Raw genomic sequence first — 23,125 nt, forward strand, 5'->3', positions numbered from 1 at the left:
AAATCTGATGGTATACAAACATTTTCTTTGAGATAATTGTTTTAATATGACTCTAAATCATTTTGTCCAAAAAAATACGACTCTAATCACTTCTAATCCCTTATATGAGCCTGATAATATTTTAAGCATTTGGTTTCATGTTCTTGATAAATTGTACAATTATGCTATGAATAAACAATATTTTATAAGTTAAGGGCCTATTTTGAAAAATTGCCCCAGGACCTATAAATCGGTTAAGCCGGCCCTGATTCTAGTTAATAAAACTAATCATTATTCATGTAAATATAATATAGATATGTTAATATCAGCATCTGAATTAAAAAATGTATACATGTGCATGGTAGTTGAGTACGAATGTACGATAAATGTCACATGTTGATTCTTTTTTATTATTAGCTACCGTATAAACGAGCTTTTTTTTTTTTTTTATTAGCTACCGTATAAACGAGCTCTAAAATCAAAATATCAGGCTCAAGACAATACGAAACCTCTATGGTAACTACACAATAACGTACACATTTAGTTAGGTCCGTATTCAGTTAGACCATTTTGAAAGAAAGTAAAATTAAGTCATTAGATTTCAACTAAATTAAATATGTCCAGACTAAAAACATAAAAAAAAAACAAAAATTAATAACTAGCGAGACGAAATCAAACTAAAACCATTGCCTACATTGTGTCTCTTGCTCATCATCTCTTCGTATTTTCCAGCCAGTGAGTCAAAGAGAACCCCAGCGCCAACTCCGACAGCGAGATCGATCGTGTATTGTCCTCTCGTCCCGAGAAGCCTGATCGATTGTAATACATTGAGGATGTCAAAAAGCAAGGCAAGTCTCAACCTCTTCATTCTCCTCATATCCAAGGATGCTATCGTCGACCCTGCGACATGGCCTGAGTAGAAGAGGAAGAACGAGACGTTTCCTACCGGAAAATCTACCCCTGATCCTAGAAAATCCTGTTATGAAAATAGTTAAATAATTTTCAGGATTGTATATATCTTAATCACGCACTAGAGCAAATTAACTTTAAACCAGTTTTGGTTAAACCAGTTTTTATTTTGAACGTGTTAATACATAGTATAACAAGACGACACATAAATAAAATCATGTGTCGATGTTACATCACAAAAAAAGAAAAATAACTAAATTGGTAGAACATCACTAAACAAAATGCTATATAATATATAAAAGAGAGAAATATGATGATTTGAACCTGAGGAAGAGGGAGCTGAGTAGAGTAACCCAGAATGCCACGGCAAGTAAACATGAAGCAAGCCGAGATGGTCGCTCGTGGTCGTCCTTCCACCAACCATGTCCATAAAATATACGTCGTTTGCATCCCTACAAACACCTGTCTCCACAGCCCCACAAATTTATATAGTTAAAACTATACGATATGTCGAACACAACTAACCAAATTCATTATATTGCATGCGGTCAGAATAGACGGACCTAGAAAATTTTACTATAGACAATTTAGTAAGAGATTTTAGTTTTTTTTTTGGTTTTTAACAATTTCAGAACTTATGTTTCTATACATTATCTCTTAAAAATATTATGAGCTTTATGCTGTTTTTTTCCTTTCAAATTTTCATATGTCCAGGATAGAATTTTCATATGGTTTGTGATGTTTCCCAACCTATCACCATGTATGCCTTTTAATTGTATTTAAAACTTTTAAAGCTAAAAACGGTCATATAGGAGTAAATGTATATTGTGTTACTTCTTTATAAAGAAGCAAACAAACAAAATCTCATTTGTTAGGTGAAGCATGCAGAATTGAGGATACTCAATATATATATTTTTAACCCGAAGTTTCTTACGACATACCGTGTTGAGAGCAGCTAAAACGGTATTAAGATCCGGTGAAGAAGCCAAGAGGCGATACAGAGAGCCCGTCGCCACAAAACCAATATCGAACGGCTCAGAACTCGCCGGAATCATCTGGAGCATGTACTCCTCTACGCACGTGAAGAACAGAACTCCTACCGCTAACAAACACGGTATCCAATGGACTCTCACCACGTGGACAGGATTGCACATCCTCCACGTCATTAACGACGTCTTGCTTCTCCCTCCATCTCCGTTGGGGTTGGCGTAGCAGTCGTCGGTTTGCGTAACAATCTCCTCCATTTGGCTAGTACTTGCTGACCCGACGATTCCGTCAAAGGCGACTGCGTTAGTGTGGTATTCATTGAGAGAGTTAGAAGTGCGACGGAGAGGGACGATTGTTGTAGTTGACATGACCGTTAGATTTAACGGAGAAGAACGTTTTGAGAGGCTTAGAGAGATGGGTTATATAAGAGATATTATATGAAACTTGTGGAAGGAAAGGAAGGTTGTTTGGGCTACAAAAGTTCATACGAAAACGATGAATATGAGATTTGAGAGCTACGTTTACGCAAAGTTTTGTTTTGTTTTTCTCTTTGTTGGGAGGTACGTTTTGTATCGGCATGTTATTCATTTTGTATTCCAGTATGGCCTTGAGACAGCCAAAGAAAAATAGAGATAAAGAGTATGAGATTTCATTATTTATAATGAATTAATAACACTAGTTTTTCACACAGAAACACTTCAGTGGTATATTAAGTATTAACAATATGTAGATAACTCTACTCTGGTCTAATTCAAGATTATGGAGGATGTCGAAAGATTTGGTGCTTCCTTGAATACATTACTACTTTTGCATTAAGGACTATATAGTTCCCTTGGGCGCAAATTTTCTTTCACACTTTTTAAGATAACTATTGCTCTTATTGGATTCATAATGCATAAATCCAAAACATGTTGAATTGGTGTAAAATATTCGAGAAATTAGATTTGAATATAACTTTATTTTAGTATATACAAAATCTTGACATTCATCAAATATTAGATATATACAATTGTACATAAATTACTTAAACAAATACACAACTAAATAATATAGAGATAATCAATCATATATACTCAGAGAGTCCTTCCATTATAGTTGATTAGCTGTGTACTTGTATACCAACCATAAACAAAACAAACGTCATCTTTAGTTTCACAACATTTGTTCATTCAATTAGATTAAAATTAGTATCTTCAATTTGTGTTTGTAACTTCCGAAATTTCTTATGACGTATATAAAGAGCTTGTATAAAAAAAACCATCATTTCAAGTTTTCTAAACCATACACTCCAATATAAACACAAAGATAAAAATAAGTTCTTATGATAACAATGTAACGCTTAAAACTTAAGAAGTGATTAATCACAAACAAATCAAGAATTACGGGGTTAGATTTAATACATATACATAAACCAAAGGGGTCAATTTAAATCATCGAAAACCACAACACTCACACGAAACGGTGAAGAAGAAGAAACATAACAACACAAGCGGAAACAAGAGCGTTCAAGGACGTCCCAAACCCACACCGTGTGGCAGAAGAGTCCTTGAGTCCCTTGAAACCAATGTCGTAGGCAATACTACCGTCGGGTTTGAAAAGACCAAAGTTCCTCTCGGAAGTGGGACCCGGCTTCAGATTCTCGTTGAATAGAGCAAACACGTAAGCTTTCACCGCCATGTTTGGTCTGTACGGTGTGCCTTTTCTCTTCTTTAGTCGTTTTTTAAGATTCCGATTGTATGTTCTCGCGTTCTTCACCGATGCTCCGGCTTCATCTGGGTCGCCTTTTGATGCCCACCCTGTCTCCGAAACAATGACCTACGTATAATGTAAGTGAACTCACAACGTTACCTACGTTAATTAATCATCTTGTTCAAAGGTCTTTTGATAGCGTGTATGTGGTCTTTTAAGGGGACAAATGATGTGACCGACCCCAAAATCCAATACCGTATCCACCTTATTTTAGTAGTTAAAAGTCTGATTTTTCTATATATACACATTTTTATACAAATCAAATATAATAATTTAAGTTAAAAATGTTTCAAAGATAATTTATTTATAAGTATATAGCTTTGTTTTCATCACAAAATTTTGTAAAATTATTACTGATATAAATTTTTAAATAGGAAATCTTTTCTAAAATTTTAAATATAAATATAAGATCCGATGAGTCTAAAAAATATTTTTGACCCAGTGTCGTTGAAGGCCATGTTTACGTTTTATACGGTAGTGTGTTTACTTTCGAAATAGAAGAATATTTATAATGATGGAAAAGAGTTAGTACCATGAAATCGTGACATTCAAGCAACTTTAAACATAAATAAATAACAAGTATACGTACCTGCACTTTTGGAAAGCCAGCTTTTTCGAGAGCAGCATAAGAAGCATCGACCATAGCATCGAACATGTTATCGTAATGAAGCTTAGTTTTGGGGTCGTATATGCCTTTGGTATGCTCGAAGATGGCGTAGTTAAGGTCAATTTCCTTTGAATCAGATTTATAAGCTAGAAAAGGGTAAGCGTTAATGTAGAACGGCGACCCAATTTGCCAGAAAAATGTTAACAACGGCTTCATAAACGGCGCCACATCGTCCCTGAACGTGCATGATGACGGTGGATACGAGTTCTGAAACACCGCTTCCGAGTGTGGACTCGACACCTATAAACAAAGTGTTGATAAATGAAAGTAAGTCACATTGGTCGTTAGAAAACAATTATGTTTTAGAAAAAAAATTATTTCATAGACATATTTTACATTTTAGTATATTATTTAATGGTAATGTAAACTTCAAAAAAAAAAAGTTTTTATATTGGTTAAAAATTATGAAAAGAATCAATTACAAAAGAAAATACATTAATAATCAAAATTTAATATGTTTTTTAATAATATGTTTTTTTTAATATGTGTAAAATTTTCAAAATTTTCATATTTTTGAAACAGAGTGAGTATAGTATAATGCTAAACTCATTATGGTCAATTGATTTTAAATTGGAAAAAATCATGATCTTAAATTTAACACACAGTTTAAGAATAATTATTTTCTTTGGTCTATCTATTTATGATAACAATGTGTGTTGGCTTAATGTACCTCGACCATATTGTGAAGTCCGAGACGGCGAAGAGCGTAGTAAACGTTCTTGGCCGCAGGTAAAAGAACTTCCCAAAGCTCGATAGTGGTGCCACCTAAAATCTCGTTTCCCACGGCTATACCGCTGATTCTAGTACCACCTCGTATGAAAGGCTCGACGTTTTCTTTAACCCAAGTCATGGCTCGGTCTTCCGCAACGCTAATGTCCTTGAGAAACTCATTGCCTAGGCCAACGATGATCTCTATCCCGGTGTTACGGAAGGCCGTGAGGACGGAGTGATCAGCGTCGTAGATACGTATGTTTCTGATCTTTGCTGATTTAAGGAGAGTTGCTACTGCTTCAGGAGATGGGAGGTTGTCGGCTATGCGACCGTAGTTTACACCGTACGTTCCGATGAATGCCACGGCCGTTTGTGAAGCGAAGAGGAAAAGAAGCGAGAGAAAGAAAGTAGAGCGAACCATACATGAATATTTCATCTCCGAGGAATGCATTTGAGACTTGCTTCAAATGATTATGTTTTATAAACGGAGCAGGTTCATTTGTTTTTTCTTGTGGTCCTAAAATGGGAACAAGAAAGAGTTTATAGTGTTATGTTATGTTATTCCCTTAATAGTAAGATTCTAAACCTTTGTCACCGAGACCATGCAAAGGGAAGGAATCAAGAGAAGTTGTTTAGAAGGCAAAATGAAAAGATTCTAGCTGAAATTAAATCTAAAGACATAAGAAAACTAGCATTGTGGGTCTTTCTTTTGCTTTAGATTCTTACTTTACCTTCAAAGCAAAACTTTTCTTTTTCCTTTTTGCTCTCTGATTTAAATTTGGGACCAAAATCAAAATCACTAGAGAATATCAACCATTTTGCTTATCCTATTAATCTGAGTTATTTCCATAACTTGGTTTATCAATTAAAAATGTAAAAAAAGAAACAAAAGGCTGCAGCAGTAGAAAGAGTTAACCCTCAACATAGAGAACATTCATAGTCATAATACTTAAGTCATTCAAATAGTACACAGTTTTAGCCTAATAACATCATCTTTAACAGATTTAATCATTAATTAGATACAAAAAAAGAGCATGAAAGGAAAAAGGATACTCGAATAGATTAATAGAAACAAACTCATGCTCTAACAAAAGGAGAGCAGTGCAGGGTTACTCCGCAGCTTTCTCTTTCCCCTCAGCTTCTGCTGTCAGGCCATTTCCCTCGTGGCTTTTGGTCTCAGCTTCAGGCTCAGACTCAGGTGCGCCTTGGCCTGCATCTTCCTTCTTCTGCTCAGTGTTACCTTCAGCAGTCTTGATCTCTGCTTCAACTGATGTCTTTACGACCGAGCCAGTCTCCTCTTCTTTGTCTGTCTGAGACTCCACTCTCTCCTTACTACTATCTCCAACTAGATCCGGTGTTTGCTCCTTCATCGACTCACCAACAGCTTCTTGAACAGGAGTCTTCTCTGCAACCATGTCGTCTTTTGTTTCACCAGAGCCATCCTTAACAGTTACACTCTCTTCCGTTCCCTTAAGAGGAGACATCTCAGTATCCTCTGGTTTCTCACCTTCTTCTTCTGCATCTTTCTTTGATCCTGAAGATTTAGTTCTACCTCGCTTCTTAGGCGGCTCTTTGTCTGGCGAGGGAGTTGACTTAGTCTTCTTATCACTGATCCTTGCAGATCTCCTAGGCGTCCCACTGGTGGTCCAATCAAACTCAGTGATTGAAGGGTTTCCAGGGTGAGATTTGAGGTACTGGTCCAGCTGCTTCCTGTTACTGATCTCTTCACCCGTTGGAGCAACAAACACAATCTCTGTTTTCTTCACTGATCCCACTTTGTTTGGAAAAAACTACAAAAAAAAAAAGATCAAAAAGAAGCAACCTTTGACATAAATACATACAAAAAAAACTGGAATTTGAGCTACAAAAAAGCTTTAGCAAGTTATAACCGATACTAATCAAGATAACATTTCAAAATGTGTTTTTTTTTCTTCTTCCAAGTTTATACCTTTTGAATCATCCAATCAATGCTACAGACAACTACCTTCTCTAGGTCTTTAAAGGGTAACAATTGTAGAAAAAAAGACAAAGTTACTTCTTTTCTTGAAGTAGATGATTTGGTAAAATTGCATGTTTCACATTATACAGTAAAGTCTAGGTCTCAAATGATCAGAGAGGAAACAAACCAGTTTTTTCCATGAAGAAGGTGCTGGTAGCTCCACAGATACACTTTCCTCTTCTGTACCCATTTTGTTTTGCAATCCCTAAAACACACAAAAAGAAAAATTCACAAAAAATGCCACAAACAAATTAACAATTTAAAAACAGACAACCTAGGAGGAGGGTTTGATTGTCGGAAAAAAGAAAAAAGAGTTACCACGGAGAAGACAGACAGACGGTTGGAAAAATTAGGGATTTTGTTGTGTGTTTGGTGGTTAGTTGGGTGTGTTGTATAAACACATAGCTTTAGGACTTGTCGGAACCGAAGAAAGGAGCATGAAAGATAAAGTCACTTTGGTAACACACATTTCAAAACTAACAGCCCAATGATATTTAACCACGTCTTTCATCTCTAAAATTGGTATAATGCTTCATTTGATATATAGCGACGACACGTTATAAAGCCTTTAATGAGAAGGGTGCTAATTAAAGGGCACGTCGTCGACTCGGGATGTTCGCATTAAATGCGTATTTTTGGGGTAATCAATCACTTGGTGGTCATGAAATGCACGTGCCCTAATATACTCAACGACCTTCTTCTCTGCATCCGGTTTTGAAATATTATCGATTTGGAGTCCGGAAAAAATTTGAAGTCCACACGTTCAGGCCCATCGATATCATCTTTACGGCCCATTAATCTATCTTACAAAAACCTTAGCCTAAGCTGGAAATCAAGTGGAAGCAAAAGCTTAACCGGTTCGGTTATTAAAAACATTGGTCATACACATAAGAGGAAGTGAGGAACTATATATCAGAGCATTTGACTAAGCATCACTTGCATGAAAATTGATCTGGCGATAGTTTATCATCATGTTACATTCCAGAGCAACGAAAAGAGATGATAACTATGTTAGATTAATATTATAGAATTAACAAAGATAACATAAGAGAATCATCTCACCATATATCATGTATATTATTACTGTATCCTATTATCATCTGAAATAACTGATCGAAGATGCTTACTTACTTGGGGAGAATGACCTCTCGAACATAGATATATATATGCAATGACCAAGTTGGGAAAACTATTTGAAGCGTGAGCCCTTCTTCCCTTTTCCTCCTTTACCCCTCCCATCGGTCACAGTAACCCAGAAGAAGAGAGACATCCAAAACAGCACTGCGAGGAAGATCTTTACACGGTCTTGAACCCTTGTCACAGCTCCCACAAGACCTAATCCAAAAGCAAAATATAAATTAAAAGGTTTTCATTTCATTTGGGGTAGTAAGTTGAGTGTAGTGTTTTCAATTGTTGTTAATGAATCACACCACAAAGCTAATTAACATAACAACATAAAGAAGAACACCTATACTACAAGATGTAAACTTTAGTTCCATGGATTCAGACACAACCAATACAAAGTACCAATCACAAAGACTCTATAGTTAACGACATATGCATCTAACTGAATCTTCCGACCAAAGACACCTGATTAACTGAGAAATAGATACAAAGAAAGTACAAAATTAATTCGGAGGCAGCAGATAAATGGGAAACAGGAATTGAACCTTCGAGCTGAGTGGTGTTCTCAGGCGGAGGCGGATCAGGACCAGCGACGGCGATGCGGCGTAAGCGGCGAGGAGTCACGAGTAAGGAGATACTTCGACGGCGAAAGTGAAGCCGCGGAAGGATTGAGTGGTGGAGGAGGTAGAGGTTAGAGGAGCGTGTGGTGGTCGTGTTGAACAAAGCCGTCGCCATATTTTCCTCCCCCGGCTAATTTGGACCCCTTTTTCTCTTTTTATTATTTTCTTCCTTCCAAAAAAATGCATACGTGTACAGCGTTTCTAAATAAAAATTAATTAGATCATTAGTGCAAAAAAAAAATGTAATTAGGATACTAATCAGAATATTAATCAGACTAGAGATTTTTCCGGGCTACGCCCGGAGTATTCTTATAGTTTTTAGTTAACTTAAAAAGTTGACACTTATATATGACCATATATCGTGAATATATAATACAATCGATTTTAAACTATTAAATTGGTAGAAATTTTAAATTTTGTTTGTATTTATTCATCGATTGGTAACAAATTAAAATAATTTGAACTAACAATTTGTTGTTTCTTATTACTGGAAATCATATATAAGATGATAAGTAGGATGAATAAAAACTAACTAAACCTAGTTATGATTTAAATACATTTTTGTAGTTTTGTATAAAACAATTGTAAAATTTATCTTACTGTGAAATGTATGTAAAATTGTATAAACCAACAATTATTCATCCACATGTGTCATGTAGTTCCAAATACACAAAATTCCAGAACATAAACTTTCTAGAAACCTGAAATATAATGTGATATCATTTCCCAGTCATAAAATAAAAGTAAGAACTATAAAAGCAACAAACATGCTGCAACTCCACAAAACTAATGATACCAAGTGGTTTAAAGTTATCTTTCAATCACTACAACTAAGCTGCATGGGAGCACAATCAAATGCTTGAAATTACCATGGTTCTATTTAAGATGCAGATCAACAGCTTTTACTCTCTCAAATCTTTGAGCTAGTTCTTTCTGATACAAAATAAAAAACATACATTGAATCATTAAAAACAGTGAAACCCATAGTAAATGATCTAAAAGAAATCTCCAAAATACAACATGGATATAGTAAAACAATACCTTGATCTCAAGCCTGTTCGTGGTTTCGCGGATTATATTCTAAATATAATTTTTTCAAATTTTAAAAAGTAAAACCTATTATAGTTTAATATATATTTTGAAACATAAGCTTATGAAAAAATAAAACTTAATTTTCGTACTATTATTTTCCCATATTTTGAGAAAATATGTTCATATTTAATATTGAATATGTATATATATATATATATATATATATATATATATATATATCTTCTCATTGAAATATAAGTCATGATCAAAATTCAAAATTTGTTGTTTTTTTAACATCCAACTATATACATATGGAATGTGAGCAAATTGAATAAAGACTTAACTAAATTTTGGTTAATGAAGATGTCTTTGATTTTACATATTTGGTTTCTCATAAAACTAATTTGTTAATCATAATTGATTTAAACATTGTTTTTGACTTAAGAATCACTGATTTACCATTTTTAACTGACATTAATGTTTTTATTTAGGGTTTTAAAGAATCTTAAGGGGTTCTTAAAAAATATGAGTTGATTTTGGTTACAATGATAGTTTGATGATTGATGTCATTCTTAGACCAACCCTCCTGCCATGAGAATTAGATAATCCCATACCTGAAACTGAAACCAAATAAGAGTAATGTACTTGTTTTAAATATGTTATTTATTTTTTAAAGCTTTTTTTAACACAGTTTTTCATGATTTTCTTATTAGCTATATAACAATACTCACAACATACTGAAAACTTTAATCTATCTTTTTATAAGATCTATTATACTAAAAAAATTTAAACTTGCAACCAACCAAGCAGCCTTTAAGAACACCATTCTCAACAACAAATCTTCATGCAGCAACATTTTCTCCTCCAGCTAAGAAGCTTGAATGTTGAAACGTACCTTCTTCTCCCCAACGTACAACACTGTCGATGTGTTGAGCACTAAATCCATTTGGAATCGCTATCTTCCATAGAAGAAGTTTAAAGCATTTCTCCACTGTTCCTGTAGAAGAATTTCCCGTTTTCCACAGCAACCTTAGAAGCTTTCCTTTTCATATACACAAAGCATAAACATGACAACAAAAAGAAATAGGTTTCAAATTTTTCGAAGCAGGAAAATGTTTTGGGTTGCCTTTCAAAATCGACAGTTCGATTTAGCTAATTTATTACCACTCATGCTCTGATTCAGATCAACAAAGCCCAATATAATGTATTTATTTCCAGGCGGGTAAATAAATAAATGTAAAATATATAAACATTTTAAACTTTATTGAATATTTACAAATATAAATGTACTCTCGTAACATAAATTTATACAATTTGTTTTGTTATTTTTCTTACATATCATAAGTATATCTCACATTTTTAAGGAAATCATGAAACCATAAATGTTTTAATTATTTTTCTGCTTTAGTTATGATAGTAAGTAGAACATTATTTTTAAACTGCAAGCATCGGGCTAAAAACACATTATTTGTTTTTGTATGTCACTGAATTTACCGATTTTTTTAATAATTTTCATTTAAATGGTGTGAAAAATAAATAGTTGGTTTACCGTGATATAAATATTTTGAGTTGGTTAACATTAAAAAATAATATTAATCCTTACTATTTACAAAATATACATTATTTCATTTTTAATATGTATTTGATAGTATAGTATTCATATTTTAAATTTACTAACACAGTAAATATTGGATGAACAAATGGTAAATATTTTTAAACAATAGATACCAAAAATAAATATAATTTATTTGATCATTTAGGTTTTTTTTATCTAAAATTTTGAATGTTGTTCACTAATTAAAAGAAATAATTTTAAAACGCAATAGCTGAATTAATTAATTCGAAATCATTTTTAGTAACACTAAAGTGATATAAGAGTAACTTATAAATTCTATGCTTTACTTATTCTAGTAGCTGGGGTTCTTTTATATTTTAACATACATGTAAAGATTCATTTTACTTTAGCATAAAGCTAAAGAGCCAACAGCTTCTTAGTTGTCTTTCTCTTTATTTTTTTTTTAATTTTTTGGAACCATGCATGCATGTATGAATTATTAAGTTTATGGCATACCTGAGTACATTTGTTCATGTTTCTTTTAGATATCGAAAAAGCATGGGCAATACAAAATAACATGTTCAAGTATTATAATTTATACGAAGCTTAACATTGTTCTACAATTTTGGTAAACCAAGCTTTATGATTTGATATTAGATTAAGTGATGGTGGTCAATGATTGTTTTTGCCAAACCAATTAATCGCCTGAAGCACACCACTGATTTTAATTGATTTACATATATAGTAGGAAACATGCAAAAAACTTCAAAACACAAAATTTATAACACTAACTTCCCCCCCCTTCACATGTCATGTGGCTCGACTCTTGCTTCTTACTTTTATTATGGGCCAAGCTTTATCGTGCTTTTTGAAACAAAGATCAGCACGTCTAGCTAAACTCCACGCTCTAGCAGCTGCGTAGTTATTACAGAGCCATTAATCGATTATGCTGAACTGTTCACTATTAAAAGGATACTCTTTTACCTAATCCAATAGTCTTTGTTCGTCTGGTTTGTTCCTCTTATTGATTCAGGCATCGGGTTATGATCTGGTTGAGCCCAACACCGAAGCTGTAGAGATCCCCCCCTTTAACAGAAGATGGCCTGTTTGCACGTATTCAGGAGAATGAACAATATGCCAAGATGAATAACAAAAACTTCCTAAAGCTTAACTATAAAGGAAAGAAACAAAGAGGCTCAAAATATCAACTTTCTAACAAATCTGAAGAAGGTTGAATCCCCAAATCAAAGCAACCCGTAGGTACCGAGTCGAAGCGAACAATCCACAATTACGATCATATACAAATAATTACTATTATAGCTATAGAAAAAGAAGCATAACGTGAAACACGATTGTTGTGGTCATGGCATCGCTTCCCTATCCTGACAAAGTTCAATGTTGTCATGTAACTGCTTCCACCGCATAAAAAAAACCCAATCATTTATAAAAATGTAAATTTGCTGTGATTCATAATCAAGAAAACAAACCAGGAGAAGAATGAGTAGAACAGAGGAAGAAGAGAATCTTTGAAAAATCATATGTTCTGTTCGGTTTTCTTTCTTCTGCCTATCCACTATTTTTGTTTTTCTCTTAACAATTACAAATTCAACTGTGTAAGACTTCAACATAGAGACCATTCATAAGCTTCTATCTTTTTTTTACCTCTGGCCAAACTGAAGTTGTTTCAGTACCAGTGAATAGGTATTGCCCAAGGGAGATTGCGTATCCTTTCCTGAAAACATCAAACATGAACTATAAGCAAACATTTTAGATATATGATATCATCTCATTATCATAGTGGACAAACGGGGGGGGGGGGGGGGGGGGGGGGGGGGGGGGGGGGAAGCCCATCAAATAATGGGAGGGACTATAGAAGAGGCTTCTTTTTATCTTGATTCATTGTCAAAGTCACAATGCCATCAACTTTAAGAATAATAGCTTTCTCAGATTGTTGATAACTTGCAACTCAGGTCCCAACTCCCAAGATATCAAGCATAAACTAAAGAACGCAGAAAGGACTCTCAACACGCATATGCAAAAACATCAAATCAAATAATCTAAACAGAAGAACATACAACACAAAGCTTCTTAGTGCTCTTCACAGAAATTTTCAGATTATCAAATGTCTCCTGGTGATAATCAGCATGAGTCCAAGAGATAGGCACTGTTTAGAGTAATATAAGTAAGTATCAGCAAGAAAAAGAATCACGTTAGCAAAGTAAGTAGCTAGTTACCTAAAATCCCTGATTTGCGAATGTTTTCTACACCATTAGTTAGATGGGGACTTCGCAAGCGTTTTTCAAATCAGAAATGTATCCAAAATATATACCTTTAGCTTCCCCAAATAAATTTCATATAGACGACGTAGCTTATTTAGTGTTCTTGAGGAACTGGGCCAATCGTTTCAGTTAACACATGAAAACATTTTGAATCACTGAGCCGTATCTATAGAGGAGAGTCTGAAATTTTGTTTACATCTAGTGACATTGAAGCCGCTAAAAGAGTACATAGAACTCACCTTCAAGGGCGAGGCCTATAGGTGTCAAGTCGGTTAACATCGACATCGACGGTGGCTGGTATGAGTACCGCTGAAAACGCATTAAAAAAAACAAATAAACAACCAGATTCAAGACAATAAGATCAGATACATACATGTGCTAACATTGGTAAAGATATATATATATAGTAATGTCTTCAATAAGAAGAAAAAGATTCATCCTTTATGACATATTTTCATAGAGGATCCGTAAGATCAAGAAAACATATGGAGACAGGAAGTAGAAGTAGATTTGTAGGAATGAACAAATAAGAACGTACCGAGATAAAAGGAATCTGGGAGATCCACTGCTATAATTGGCTAATCCGAAGATACTTCTGAATGCTAAGGGTGGCGAAGATGATTGATGATTGATGGAGATTGAATTAATAAGGAATTCTTTGGAAGTGAGAAAAGGGTAGATGATGAACCAAAACACACCATCTGTAAGCAATACAGCTCCTGCACAAGTCTACAAACCCGAAAAACACATGTTCAGAGAGACAAAGAGAAACCTAACACCGAGTAACTTAAACACATTTGACACTTACTTGAAAAAGAATCTGAAGAAGGTAACCCAATAAAGAAGCAACTTGACGTGTAGACCTATTGTATCTCTCATGTCCGTTAGAAGCTTTAAACACATTCGGGTTTTCGGCATGAATTGAACGATACTCATTTACCATAAAAAGAGTTTAGCATACATTAATACAAATATAGAATATGGTAGAAATTAAAAAAAAACACTACAGATTATGGGCTTCATTATATAACGAATTTACCAAAAATTCAATATTTTTGTAGTGGTTAGCCCATAGATTTTGAGAAAATTTCAAAAATATGACAATATTGTTTTAATGCCTAGTTGCATCCTGCACTAACATATGATTATGTTCAAAGAGGTTTAGAGCCTTTGTTGTCTCCGTTATTCAAGAAAATTGTGATTTTATCGTGGTTATTCCATCGATTTAGGGAGTATATAAAGTTTTACTAAATTAATTGATAAAAACAATTGAACAATTCTCATTTACAATGAAAAAGAGTTTAACATACATTAATACAAATTTAGAATATGGTTAGAAATTTTAAAACAACACTAAAGATTATAGGCTTTAGTATATAAAGTATTTACCAAAAACTTAACATTTTTGTAGGGGTTAGCCCATAGATTTTGAGAAAATTTCAAAAAATATGATAATATTTTTTTAATGCCTAGTTGCATCCTGCACTAACATATGATGATTTTCAAAGAGGTTTGGAGCCTTTGTCGTCTCCGTTTATCAAGAAAATAATAATTTTATAGCGGTTATTCCATCGATTTAGGGAGTGTTATGAAGTTTAATAAAATTAATTGATAAAAACAATTGAATGATGCTCATTTACCATGAAAACGAGTTTAGCATACATTAATAAAAATGTAGAATATGGTAGAAATTTTAAAACAACACTAAAGATTATGGGCTTCATTATATAACGAATTTACCAAAAATTCAATATTTTTGTAAGGGTTAGCCAATTGATTTTGAGAAAATATCAAAAAATATCAAAATATTTTTTAATGCGTAGCTGCATCCTTCACTAACATATGATGATGTTCAAAGAGGTTTGGAGTCTTTGTCGTCCCCGTTTATCAAGAAAATAATAATTTTGTAGTGGTTATTCCATCGATTTAGGGAGTATTATGAAGTTTTACTAAATTAATTGATAAAAACAATTGAACGATGCTCATTTACCCTGAAAATGAGTTTAGTATACATTAATACAAATTTAGAATATGGTTAGAAATTTGAAAACAATACTAAAGATCATAGGCTTTAGTATATAAAATATTTACCAAATAATGGGAGGGACTATAGAAGAGGCTTCTTTTTATCTTGATTCATTGTCAAAGTCACAATGCCATCAACTTTAAGAATAATAGCTTTCTCAGATTGTTGATAACTTGCAACTCAGGTCCCAACTCCCAAGATATCAAGCATAAACTAAAGAACGCAGAAAGGACTCTCAACACGCATATGCAAAAACATCAAATCAAATAATCTAAACAGAAGAACATACAACACAAAGCTTCTTAGTGCTCTTCACAGAAATTTTCAGATTATCAAATGTCTCCTGGTGATAATCAGCATGAGTCCAAGAGATAGGCACTGTTTAGAGTAATATAAGTAAGTATCAGCGAGAAAAAGAATCACGTTAGCAAAGTAAGTAGCTAGTTACCTAAAATCCCTGATTTGCGAATGTTTTCTACACCATTAGTTAGATGGGGACTTCGCAAGCGTTTTTCAAATCAGAAATGTATCCAAAATATATACCTTTAGCTTCCCCATATAAATTTCATATAGACGACGTAGCTTATTTAGTGTTCTTGAGGAACTGGGCCAATCGTTTCAGTTAACACATGAAAACATTTTGAATCACTGAACCGTATCTATAGAGGAGAGTCTGAAATTTTGTTTACATCTAGTGACATTGAAGCCGCTAAAAGAGTACATAGAACTCACCTTCAAGGGCGAGGCCTATAGGTGTCAAGTCGGTTAACATCGACATCGACGGTGGCTGGTATGAGTACCGCTGAAAACGCATTAAAAAAAACAAATAAACAACCAGATTCAAGACAATAAGATCAGATACATACATGTGCTAACATTGGTAAAGATATATATATATAGTAATGTCTTCAATAAGAAGAAAAAGATTCATCCTTTATGACATATTTTCATAGAGGATCCGTAAGATCAAGAAAACATATGGAGACAGGAAGTAGAAGTAGATTTGTAGGAATGAACAAATAAGAACGTACCGAGATAAAAGGAATCTGGGAGATCCACTGCTATAATTGGCTAATCCGAAGATACTTCTGAATGCTAAGGGTGGCGAAGATGATTGATGATTGATGGAGATTGAATTAATAAGGAATTCTTTGGAAGTGAGAAAAGGGTAGATGATGAACCAAAACACACCATCTGTAAGCAATACAGCTCCTGCACAAGTCTACAAACCCGAAAAACACATGTTCATAGAGACAAAGAGAAACCTAACACCGAGTAACTTAAACACATTTGACACTTACTTGAAAAAGAATCTGAAGAAGGTAACCCAATAAAGAAGCAACTTGACGTGTAGACCTATTGTATCTCTCATGTCCGTTAGAAGCTTTAAACACATTCGGGTTTTCGGCATGAATTGAACGATACTCATTTACCATAAAAAGAGTTTAGCATACATTAATACAAATATAGAATATGGTAGAAATTAAAAAAAAACACTACAGATTATAGGCTTCATTATATAACGAATTTACCAAAAATTCAATATTTTTGTAGTGGTTAGCCCATAGATTTTGAGAAAATTTCAAAAATATGACAATATTGTTTTAATGCCTAGTTGCATCCTGCACTAACATATGATTATGTTCAAAGAGGTTTAGAGCCTTTGTTGTCTCCGTTATTCAAGAAAATTGTGATTTTATCGTGGTTATTCCATCGATTTAGGGAGTATATAAAGTTTTACTAAATTAATTGATAAAAACAATTGAACAATTCTCATTTACAATGAAAAAGAGTTTAACATACATTAATACAAATTTAGAATATGGTTAGAAATTTTAAAACAACACTAAAGATTATAGGCTTTAGTATATAAAGTATTTACCAAAAACTTAACATTTTTGTAGGGGTTAGCCCATAGATTTTGAGAAAATTTCAAAAAATATGATAATATTTTTTTAATGCCTAGTTGCATCCTGCACTAACATATGATGATTTTCAAAGAGGTTTGGAGCCTTTGTCGTCTCCGTTTATCAAGAAAATAATAATTTTATAGCGGTTATTCCATCGATTTAGGGAGTGTTATGAAGTTTAATAAAATTAATTGATAAAAACAATTGAATGATGCTCATTTACCATGAAAAAGAGTTTAGCATACATTAATAAAAATGTAGAATATGGTAGAAATTTTAAAACAACACTAAAGATTATGGGCTTCATTATATAACGAATTTACCAAAAATTCAATATTTTTGTAAGGGTTAGCCAATTGATTTTGAGAAAATATCAAAAAATATCAAAATATTTTTTAATGCGTAGCTGCATCCTTCACTAACATATGATGATGTTCAAAGAGGTTTGGAGTCTTTATCGTCCCCGTTTATCAAGAAAATAATAATTTTGTAGTGGTTATTCCATCGATTTAGGGAGTATTATGAAGTTTTACTAAATTAATTGATAAAAACAATTGAACGATGCTCATTTACCCTGAAAATGAGTTTAGTATACATTAATACAAATTTAGAATATGGTTAGAAATTTGAAAACAATACTAAAGATCATAGGCTTTAGTATATAAAATATTTACCAAATAATGGGAGGGACTATAGAAGAGGCTTCTTTTTATCTTGATTCATTGTCAAAGTCACAATGCCATCAACTTTAAGAATAATAGCTTTCTCAGATTGTTGATAACTTGCAACTCAGGTCCCAACTCCCAAGATATCAAGCATAAACTAAAGAACGCAGAAAGGACTCTCAACACGCATATGCAAAAACATCAAATCAAATAATCTAAACAGAAGAACATACAACACAAAGCTTCTTAGTGCTCTTCACAGAAATTTTCAGATTATCAAATGTCTCCTGGTGATAATCAGCATGAGTCCAAGAGATAGGCACTGTTTAGAGTAATATAAGTAAGTATCAGCGAGAAAAAGAATCACGTTAGCAAAGTAAGTAGCTAGTTACCTAAAATCCCTGATTTGCGAATGTTTTCTACACCATTAGTTAGATGGGGACTTCGCAAGCGTTTTTCAAATCAGAAATGTATCCAAAATATATACCTTTAGCTTCCCCATATAAATTTCATATAGACGACGTAGCTTATTTAGTGTTCTTGAGGAACTGGGCCAATCGTTTCAGTTAACACATGAAAACATTTTGAATCACTGAACCGTATCTATAGAGGAGAGTCTCAAATTTTGTTTACATCTAGTGACATTGAAGCCGCTAAAAGAGTACATAGAACTCACCTTCAAGGGCGAGGCCTATAGGTGTCAAGTCGGTTAACATCGACATCGACGGTGGCTGGTATGAGTACCGCTGAAAACGCATTCAAAAAAACAAATAAGCAACCAGATTCAAGACAATAAGATCAGATACATACATGTGCTAACATTGGTAAAGATATATATATATAGTAATGTCTTCAATAAGAAGAAAAAGATTCATCCTTTATGACATATTTTCATAGAGGATCCGTAAGATCAAGAAAACATATGGAGACAGGAAGTAGAAGTAGATTTGTAGGAATGAACAAATAAGAACGTACCGAGATAAAAGGAATCTGGGAGATCCACTGCTATAATTGGCTAATCCGAAGATACTTCTGAATGCTAAGGGTGGCGAAGATGATTGATGATTGATGGAGATTGAATTAATAAGGAATTCTTTGGAAGTGAGAAAAGGGTAGATGATGAACCAAAACACACCATCTGTAAGCAATACAGCTCCTGCACAAGTCTACAAACCCCAAAAACACATGTTCAGAGAGACAAAGAGAAACCTAACACCGAGTAACTTAAACACATTTGACACTTACTTGAAAAAGAATCTGAAGAAGGTAACCCAATAAAGAAGCAACTTGACGTGTAGACCTATTGTATCTCTCATGTCCGTTAGAAGCTTTAAACACATTCGGGTTTTCGGCATGAATTGAACGATACTCATTTACCATAAAAAGAGTTTAGCATACATTAATACAAATATAGAATATGGTAGAAATTAAAAAAAAAACACTACAGATTATGGGCTTCATTATATAACGAATTTACCAAAAATTCAATATTTTTGTAGTGGTTAGCCCATAGATTTTGAGAAAATTTCAAAAATATGACAATATTGTTTTAATGCCTAGTTGCATCCTGCACTAACATATGATTATGTTCAAAGAGGTTTAGAGCCTTTGTTCTCTCCGTTATTCAAGAAAATTGTGATTTTATCGTGGTTATTCCATCGATTTAGGGAGTATATAAAGTTTTACTAAATTAATTGATAAAAACAATTGAACAATTCTCATTTACAATGAAAAAGAGTTTAGCATACATTAATACAAATTTAGAATAGGTTAGAAATTTTAAAACAACACTAAAGATTATAAGCTTTAGTAAATAAAGTATTTACCAAAAACTTAACATTTTTGTAGGGGTTAGCCCATAGATTTTGAGAAAATTTCAAAAAATATGATAATATTTTTTTAATGCCTAGTTGCATCCTGCACTAACATATGATGATTTTCAAAGAGGTTTGGAGCCTTTGTCGTCTCCGTTTATCAAGAAAATAATAATTTTATAGCGGTTATTCCATCGATTTAGGGAGTGTTATGAAGTTTTATAAAATTAATTGATAAAAACAATTGAATGATGCTCATTTACCATGAAAAAGAGTTTAGCATACATTAATAAAAATGTAGAATATGGTAGAAATTTTAAAACAACACTAAAGATTATGGGCTTCATTATATAACGAATTTACCAAAAATTCAATATTTTGTAAGGGTTAGCCAATTGATTTTGAGAAAATATCAAAAAATATCAAAATATTTTTTAATGCGTAGCTGCATCCTTCACTAACATATGATGATGTTCAAAGAGGTTTGGAGTCTTTGTCGTCCCCGTTTATCAAGAAAATAATAATTTGTTAGTGGTTATTCCATCGATTTAGGGAGTATTATGAAGTTTTACTAAATTAATTGATAAAAACAATTGAACGATGCTCATTTACCCTGAAAATGAGTTTAGTATACATTAATACAAATTTAGAATATGGTTAGAAATTTGAAAACAATACTAAAGATCATAGGCTTTAGTATATAAAATATTTACCAAAAACTCAATATTTTTGTAGGAGTTATAGCCTATAGATTTTGAGAAAATTTCAAAAATATGATAATATTTTTTTAATACCTAGTTGCATCCAGCACTAACATATGATGATGTTCAAAGAGGTTTGGAGCCTTTGTCGTCTCCGTTTATCAAGAAAATTGTGATTTTATAGTGGTTATTCCATCGATTTAGAGAGAATTATGAAGTTTTACTAAATTAATTGATAAAAACAATTGAACTATGCTCATTTACAATGAAAAAGAGTTTAGCATACATTAATACAAATTTAGAATATGGTTAGAAATCTTAAAACTACACTAAAGATTATAGGCTTTAGTATATAAAGTATTTACCAAAAACTCAATATTTTTGTAGGGGTTAGCCCATAGATTTTGAGAAATTTTTTTATGACAATATTGTTTTAATGCTTGGTTGCATCCTGCACTAACATATGATGATATTCAAAGAGGTTTGGAGCCTTTGTCGTCCCGTTTATCAAGAAAAAATAATTTTATAGTGGTTATTCATCGATTTAGGGAGTGTATGAAGTTTACTAATTAATTGATAAAACATTGAACGATGCTCATTTACCATGAAAAAAGTTTAGCATACATTAATACAAATGTAGAATATGGTAGAAATTTTAAAACAACACTAAGATTCATTATATAAGAATTTACCAAAATTTCAATATTTTGTAGGGGTTAGCCCATAGATTTTGAGAAAATTTCAAAAATATGACAATATTGTTTTAATGCCTAGTTGCATCCCCACTAACATATGATGATGTTCAAAGAGGTTTGGAGCCTTTGTTGTCTCCGTTTTCAAGAAAATAATGATTTTATAGTGGTTATTCCATCGATTTAGGGAGTATTATGAAGTTTTACTAAATTAATTGATAAAAAACAATTGAACGATGCTCATTTACAAGGAAAAACAGTTTAGCATACATTAATACAAATTTAGAATATGGTTAGAAATTTTAAAACAACACTAAAGATTATAGGCTTTAGTATATAAAGTATTTACCAAAAACTCAAAATTTTTGTAGGGGTTAGTTAGCCCATAGATTTTGAGAAAATTTCAAAAAATATGATAATATTGTTTTAATGCCTAGTTGCATCCTGCACTAACATATGATGATGTTCAAAGAGGTTTGGAGCCTTTGTCGTCTCCGTTTATTAAGAAAATAATAATTTTATAGTGGTTATTCCATCGATTTAGGGAGTGTTATGAAGTTTTACTAAATTAATTGATAAAAACAATTGAACGATACTCATTTACCATGAAAAAGAGTTTAGCATACATTAATACAAATGTAGAATATGGTAGAAATTTAAAAAAAACACTACAGATTATGGGCTTCATTATATAACGAATTTACCAAAAATTCAATATTTTTGTAGGGGTTAGCCCATAGATTTTGAGAAAATTTCAAAAATATGACAATATTGTTTTAATGCCTAGTTGCATCCTGCACTAACATATGATGATGTTCAAAGAGGTTTGGAGCCTTTGTCGTCTCCGTTTATCAAGAAAATAATAATTTTATAGTGGTTATTCCATCGATTTAGGGAGTGTTATAAAATTTTACTAAATTAATTGATAAAAACAATTGAACGATGCTAATTTACCATGAAAAAGAGTTTAGCATACAATAATACAAATTTAGAATATGGTTAGAAATATTAAAACAACACTAAAGATTATAGGCTTTAGTATATAAAGTATTTACCAAAAACTCAATATTTTTGTAGGGGTTAGCCCATAGATTTTGAGAAAATTTCAAAAAATATGATAATATTTTTTTTAATGCCTAGTTAAATCCTGCACTAACATATGATGATGTTCAAAGAGGTTTGGAGCCTTTGTCGTCTCCGTTTATCAAGAAAATAATAATTTTATAGTGGTTATTCCATCGATTTAGGGAGTGTTATGAAGTTTTACTAAATTAATTGATAAAAACAATTGAACGATGCTCATTTACCATGAAAAAGAGTTTAGCATACATTAATACAAATGTAGAATATGGTAGAAATTTTAAAACAACACTAAAGATTATGGGCTTCATTATATAACGAATTTACCAAAAATTCAATATTTTTGTAGGGGTTAGCCAATTGATTTTGAGAAAATTTCAAAAAATATGACAATATTTTTTTAATTCCTAGTTGCATCCTGCACTAACATATGATGATGTTCAAAGAGGTTTGGAGCCTTTGTCGTCTCCGTTTATCAAGAAAATAATAATTTTATAGTGGTTATTCCATCGATTTAGGGAGTATTATGAAGTTTTACTAAATTAATTGATAAAAACAATTGAACGATGCTCATTTACCCTGAAAATGAGTTAAGTATACATTAATACAAATTTAGAATATGGTT

At 32.6% G+C, this 23,125-nt stretch overlaps 2 protein-coding genes and 2 long non-coding RNA genes across 6 annotated transcripts; 1 reads left to right on the forward strand and 3 right to left on the reverse strand.

The window, feature by feature from the left end:
• Positions 1-404: 404 nt before the first annotated feature.
• LOC103840469 (phosphatidylcholine:diacylglycerol cholinephosphotransferase 1) lies at positions 405-2,885 on the reverse strand. The gene is made up of 3 exons (XM_009116981.3): positions 1,830-2,885; positions 1,213-1,350; positions 405-955 (listed from the first exon to the last, which is right to left on the reverse strand). The coding sequence occupies exons 1-3, from the start codon at positions 2,241-2,243 to the stop codon at positions 638-640; spliced, it is 870 nt and encodes a 289-aa protein (XP_009115229.1). The 5' UTR covers positions 2,244-2,885; the 3' UTR covers positions 405-637.
• A 233-nt stretch (positions 2,886-3,118) lies between these two features.
• Positions 3,119-8,929, reverse strand: LOC103840481 (methyl-CpG-binding domain-containing protein 11). 3 transcript variants are annotated; one of them, XM_033272946.1, is made up of 7 exons: positions 8,672-8,929; positions 8,133-8,336; positions 7,129-7,206; positions 6,282-6,792; positions 4,962-5,383; positions 4,214-4,531; positions 3,119-3,690 (listed from the first exon to the last, which is right to left on the reverse strand). In XM_033272946.1, the coding sequence occupies exons 2-7, from the start codon at positions 8,238-8,240 to the stop codon at positions 3,325-3,327; spliced, it is 1,803 nt and encodes a 600-aa protein (XP_033128837.1). In that variant the 5' UTR covers positions 8,241-8,336; positions 8,672-8,929; the 3' UTR covers positions 3,119-3,324. The 3 variants fall into 3 exon arrangements, with proteins under 3 accessions (XP_033128837.1, XP_009115247.2, XP_033128833.1); XM_009116999.3 differs by lacking the exons at positions 3,119-3,690; positions 4,214-4,531; positions 4,962-5,383; positions 8,133-8,336; positions 8,672-8,929 and adding an exon at positions 7,276-7,730 and having other exon boundaries at positions 5,908-6,792; XM_033272942.1 differs by lacking the exons at positions 3,119-3,690; positions 4,214-4,531; positions 4,962-5,383; positions 8,133-8,336; positions 8,672-8,929 and adding an exon at positions 7,320-7,569 and having other exon boundaries at positions 5,908-6,792.
• A 6,592-nt stretch (positions 8,930-15,521) lies between these two features.
• LOC117125953 lies at positions 15,522-17,281 on the reverse strand. The gene is made up of 2 exons (XR_004448414.1): positions 17,072-17,281; positions 15,522-15,603 (listed from the first exon to the last, which is right to left on the reverse strand). It is a non-coding gene; the product is annotated as an uncharacterized LOC117125953 (long non-coding RNA).
• A 2,301-nt stretch (positions 17,282-19,582) lies between these two features.
• On the forward strand, positions 19,583-20,325 carry LOC117127328. The gene is made up of 2 exons (XR_004450262.1): positions 19,583-19,810; positions 20,161-20,325. It is a non-coding gene; the product is annotated as an uncharacterized LOC117127328 (long non-coding RNA).
• Positions 20,326-23,125: the final 2,800 nt, after the last annotated feature.

The sequence above is a fragment of the Brassica rapa genome, chromosome A01 (genome assembly GCF_000309985.2).
Source record: "Brassica rapa cultivar Chiifu-401-42 chromosome A01, CAAS_Brap_v3.01, whole genome shotgun sequence".
Lineage (NCBI taxonomy): Eukaryota > Viridiplantae > Streptophyta > Magnoliopsida > Brassicales > Brassicaceae > Brassica > Brassica rapa.

Coding starts and splice junctions, on each gene's coding strand:
- LOC103840481 (XM_033272946.1), bottom strand. CDS start 8,240: ATGGGAGGGGTAAAGGAGGAAAAGGGAAGAAGGGCTCACGCTTCAAAT. Junction 5,384..6,281: donor AGAGGAGACTGGCTCGGTCG/TAAAGACATCAG, acceptor TTCTTTTCCTCT/TCGCTTCACAAACGGCCGTG. Junction 4,532..4,961: donor GACTTCACAATATGGTCGAG/GTACATTAAGCC, acceptor CTTTGTTTATAG/GTGTCGAGTCCACACTCGGA.
- LOC103840469 (XM_009116981.3), bottom strand. CDS start 2,243: ATGTCAACTACAACAATCGTCCCTCTCCGTCGCACTTCTAACTCTCTC. Junction 1,351..1,829: donor TTTTAGCTGCTCTCAACACG/GTATGTCGTAAG, acceptor CTGTGGAGACAG/GTGTTTGTAGGGATGCAAAC. Junction 956..1,212: donor CTCAGCTCCCTCTTCCTCAG/GTTCAAATCATC, acceptor TTTTCATAACAG/GATTTTCTAGGATCAGGGGT.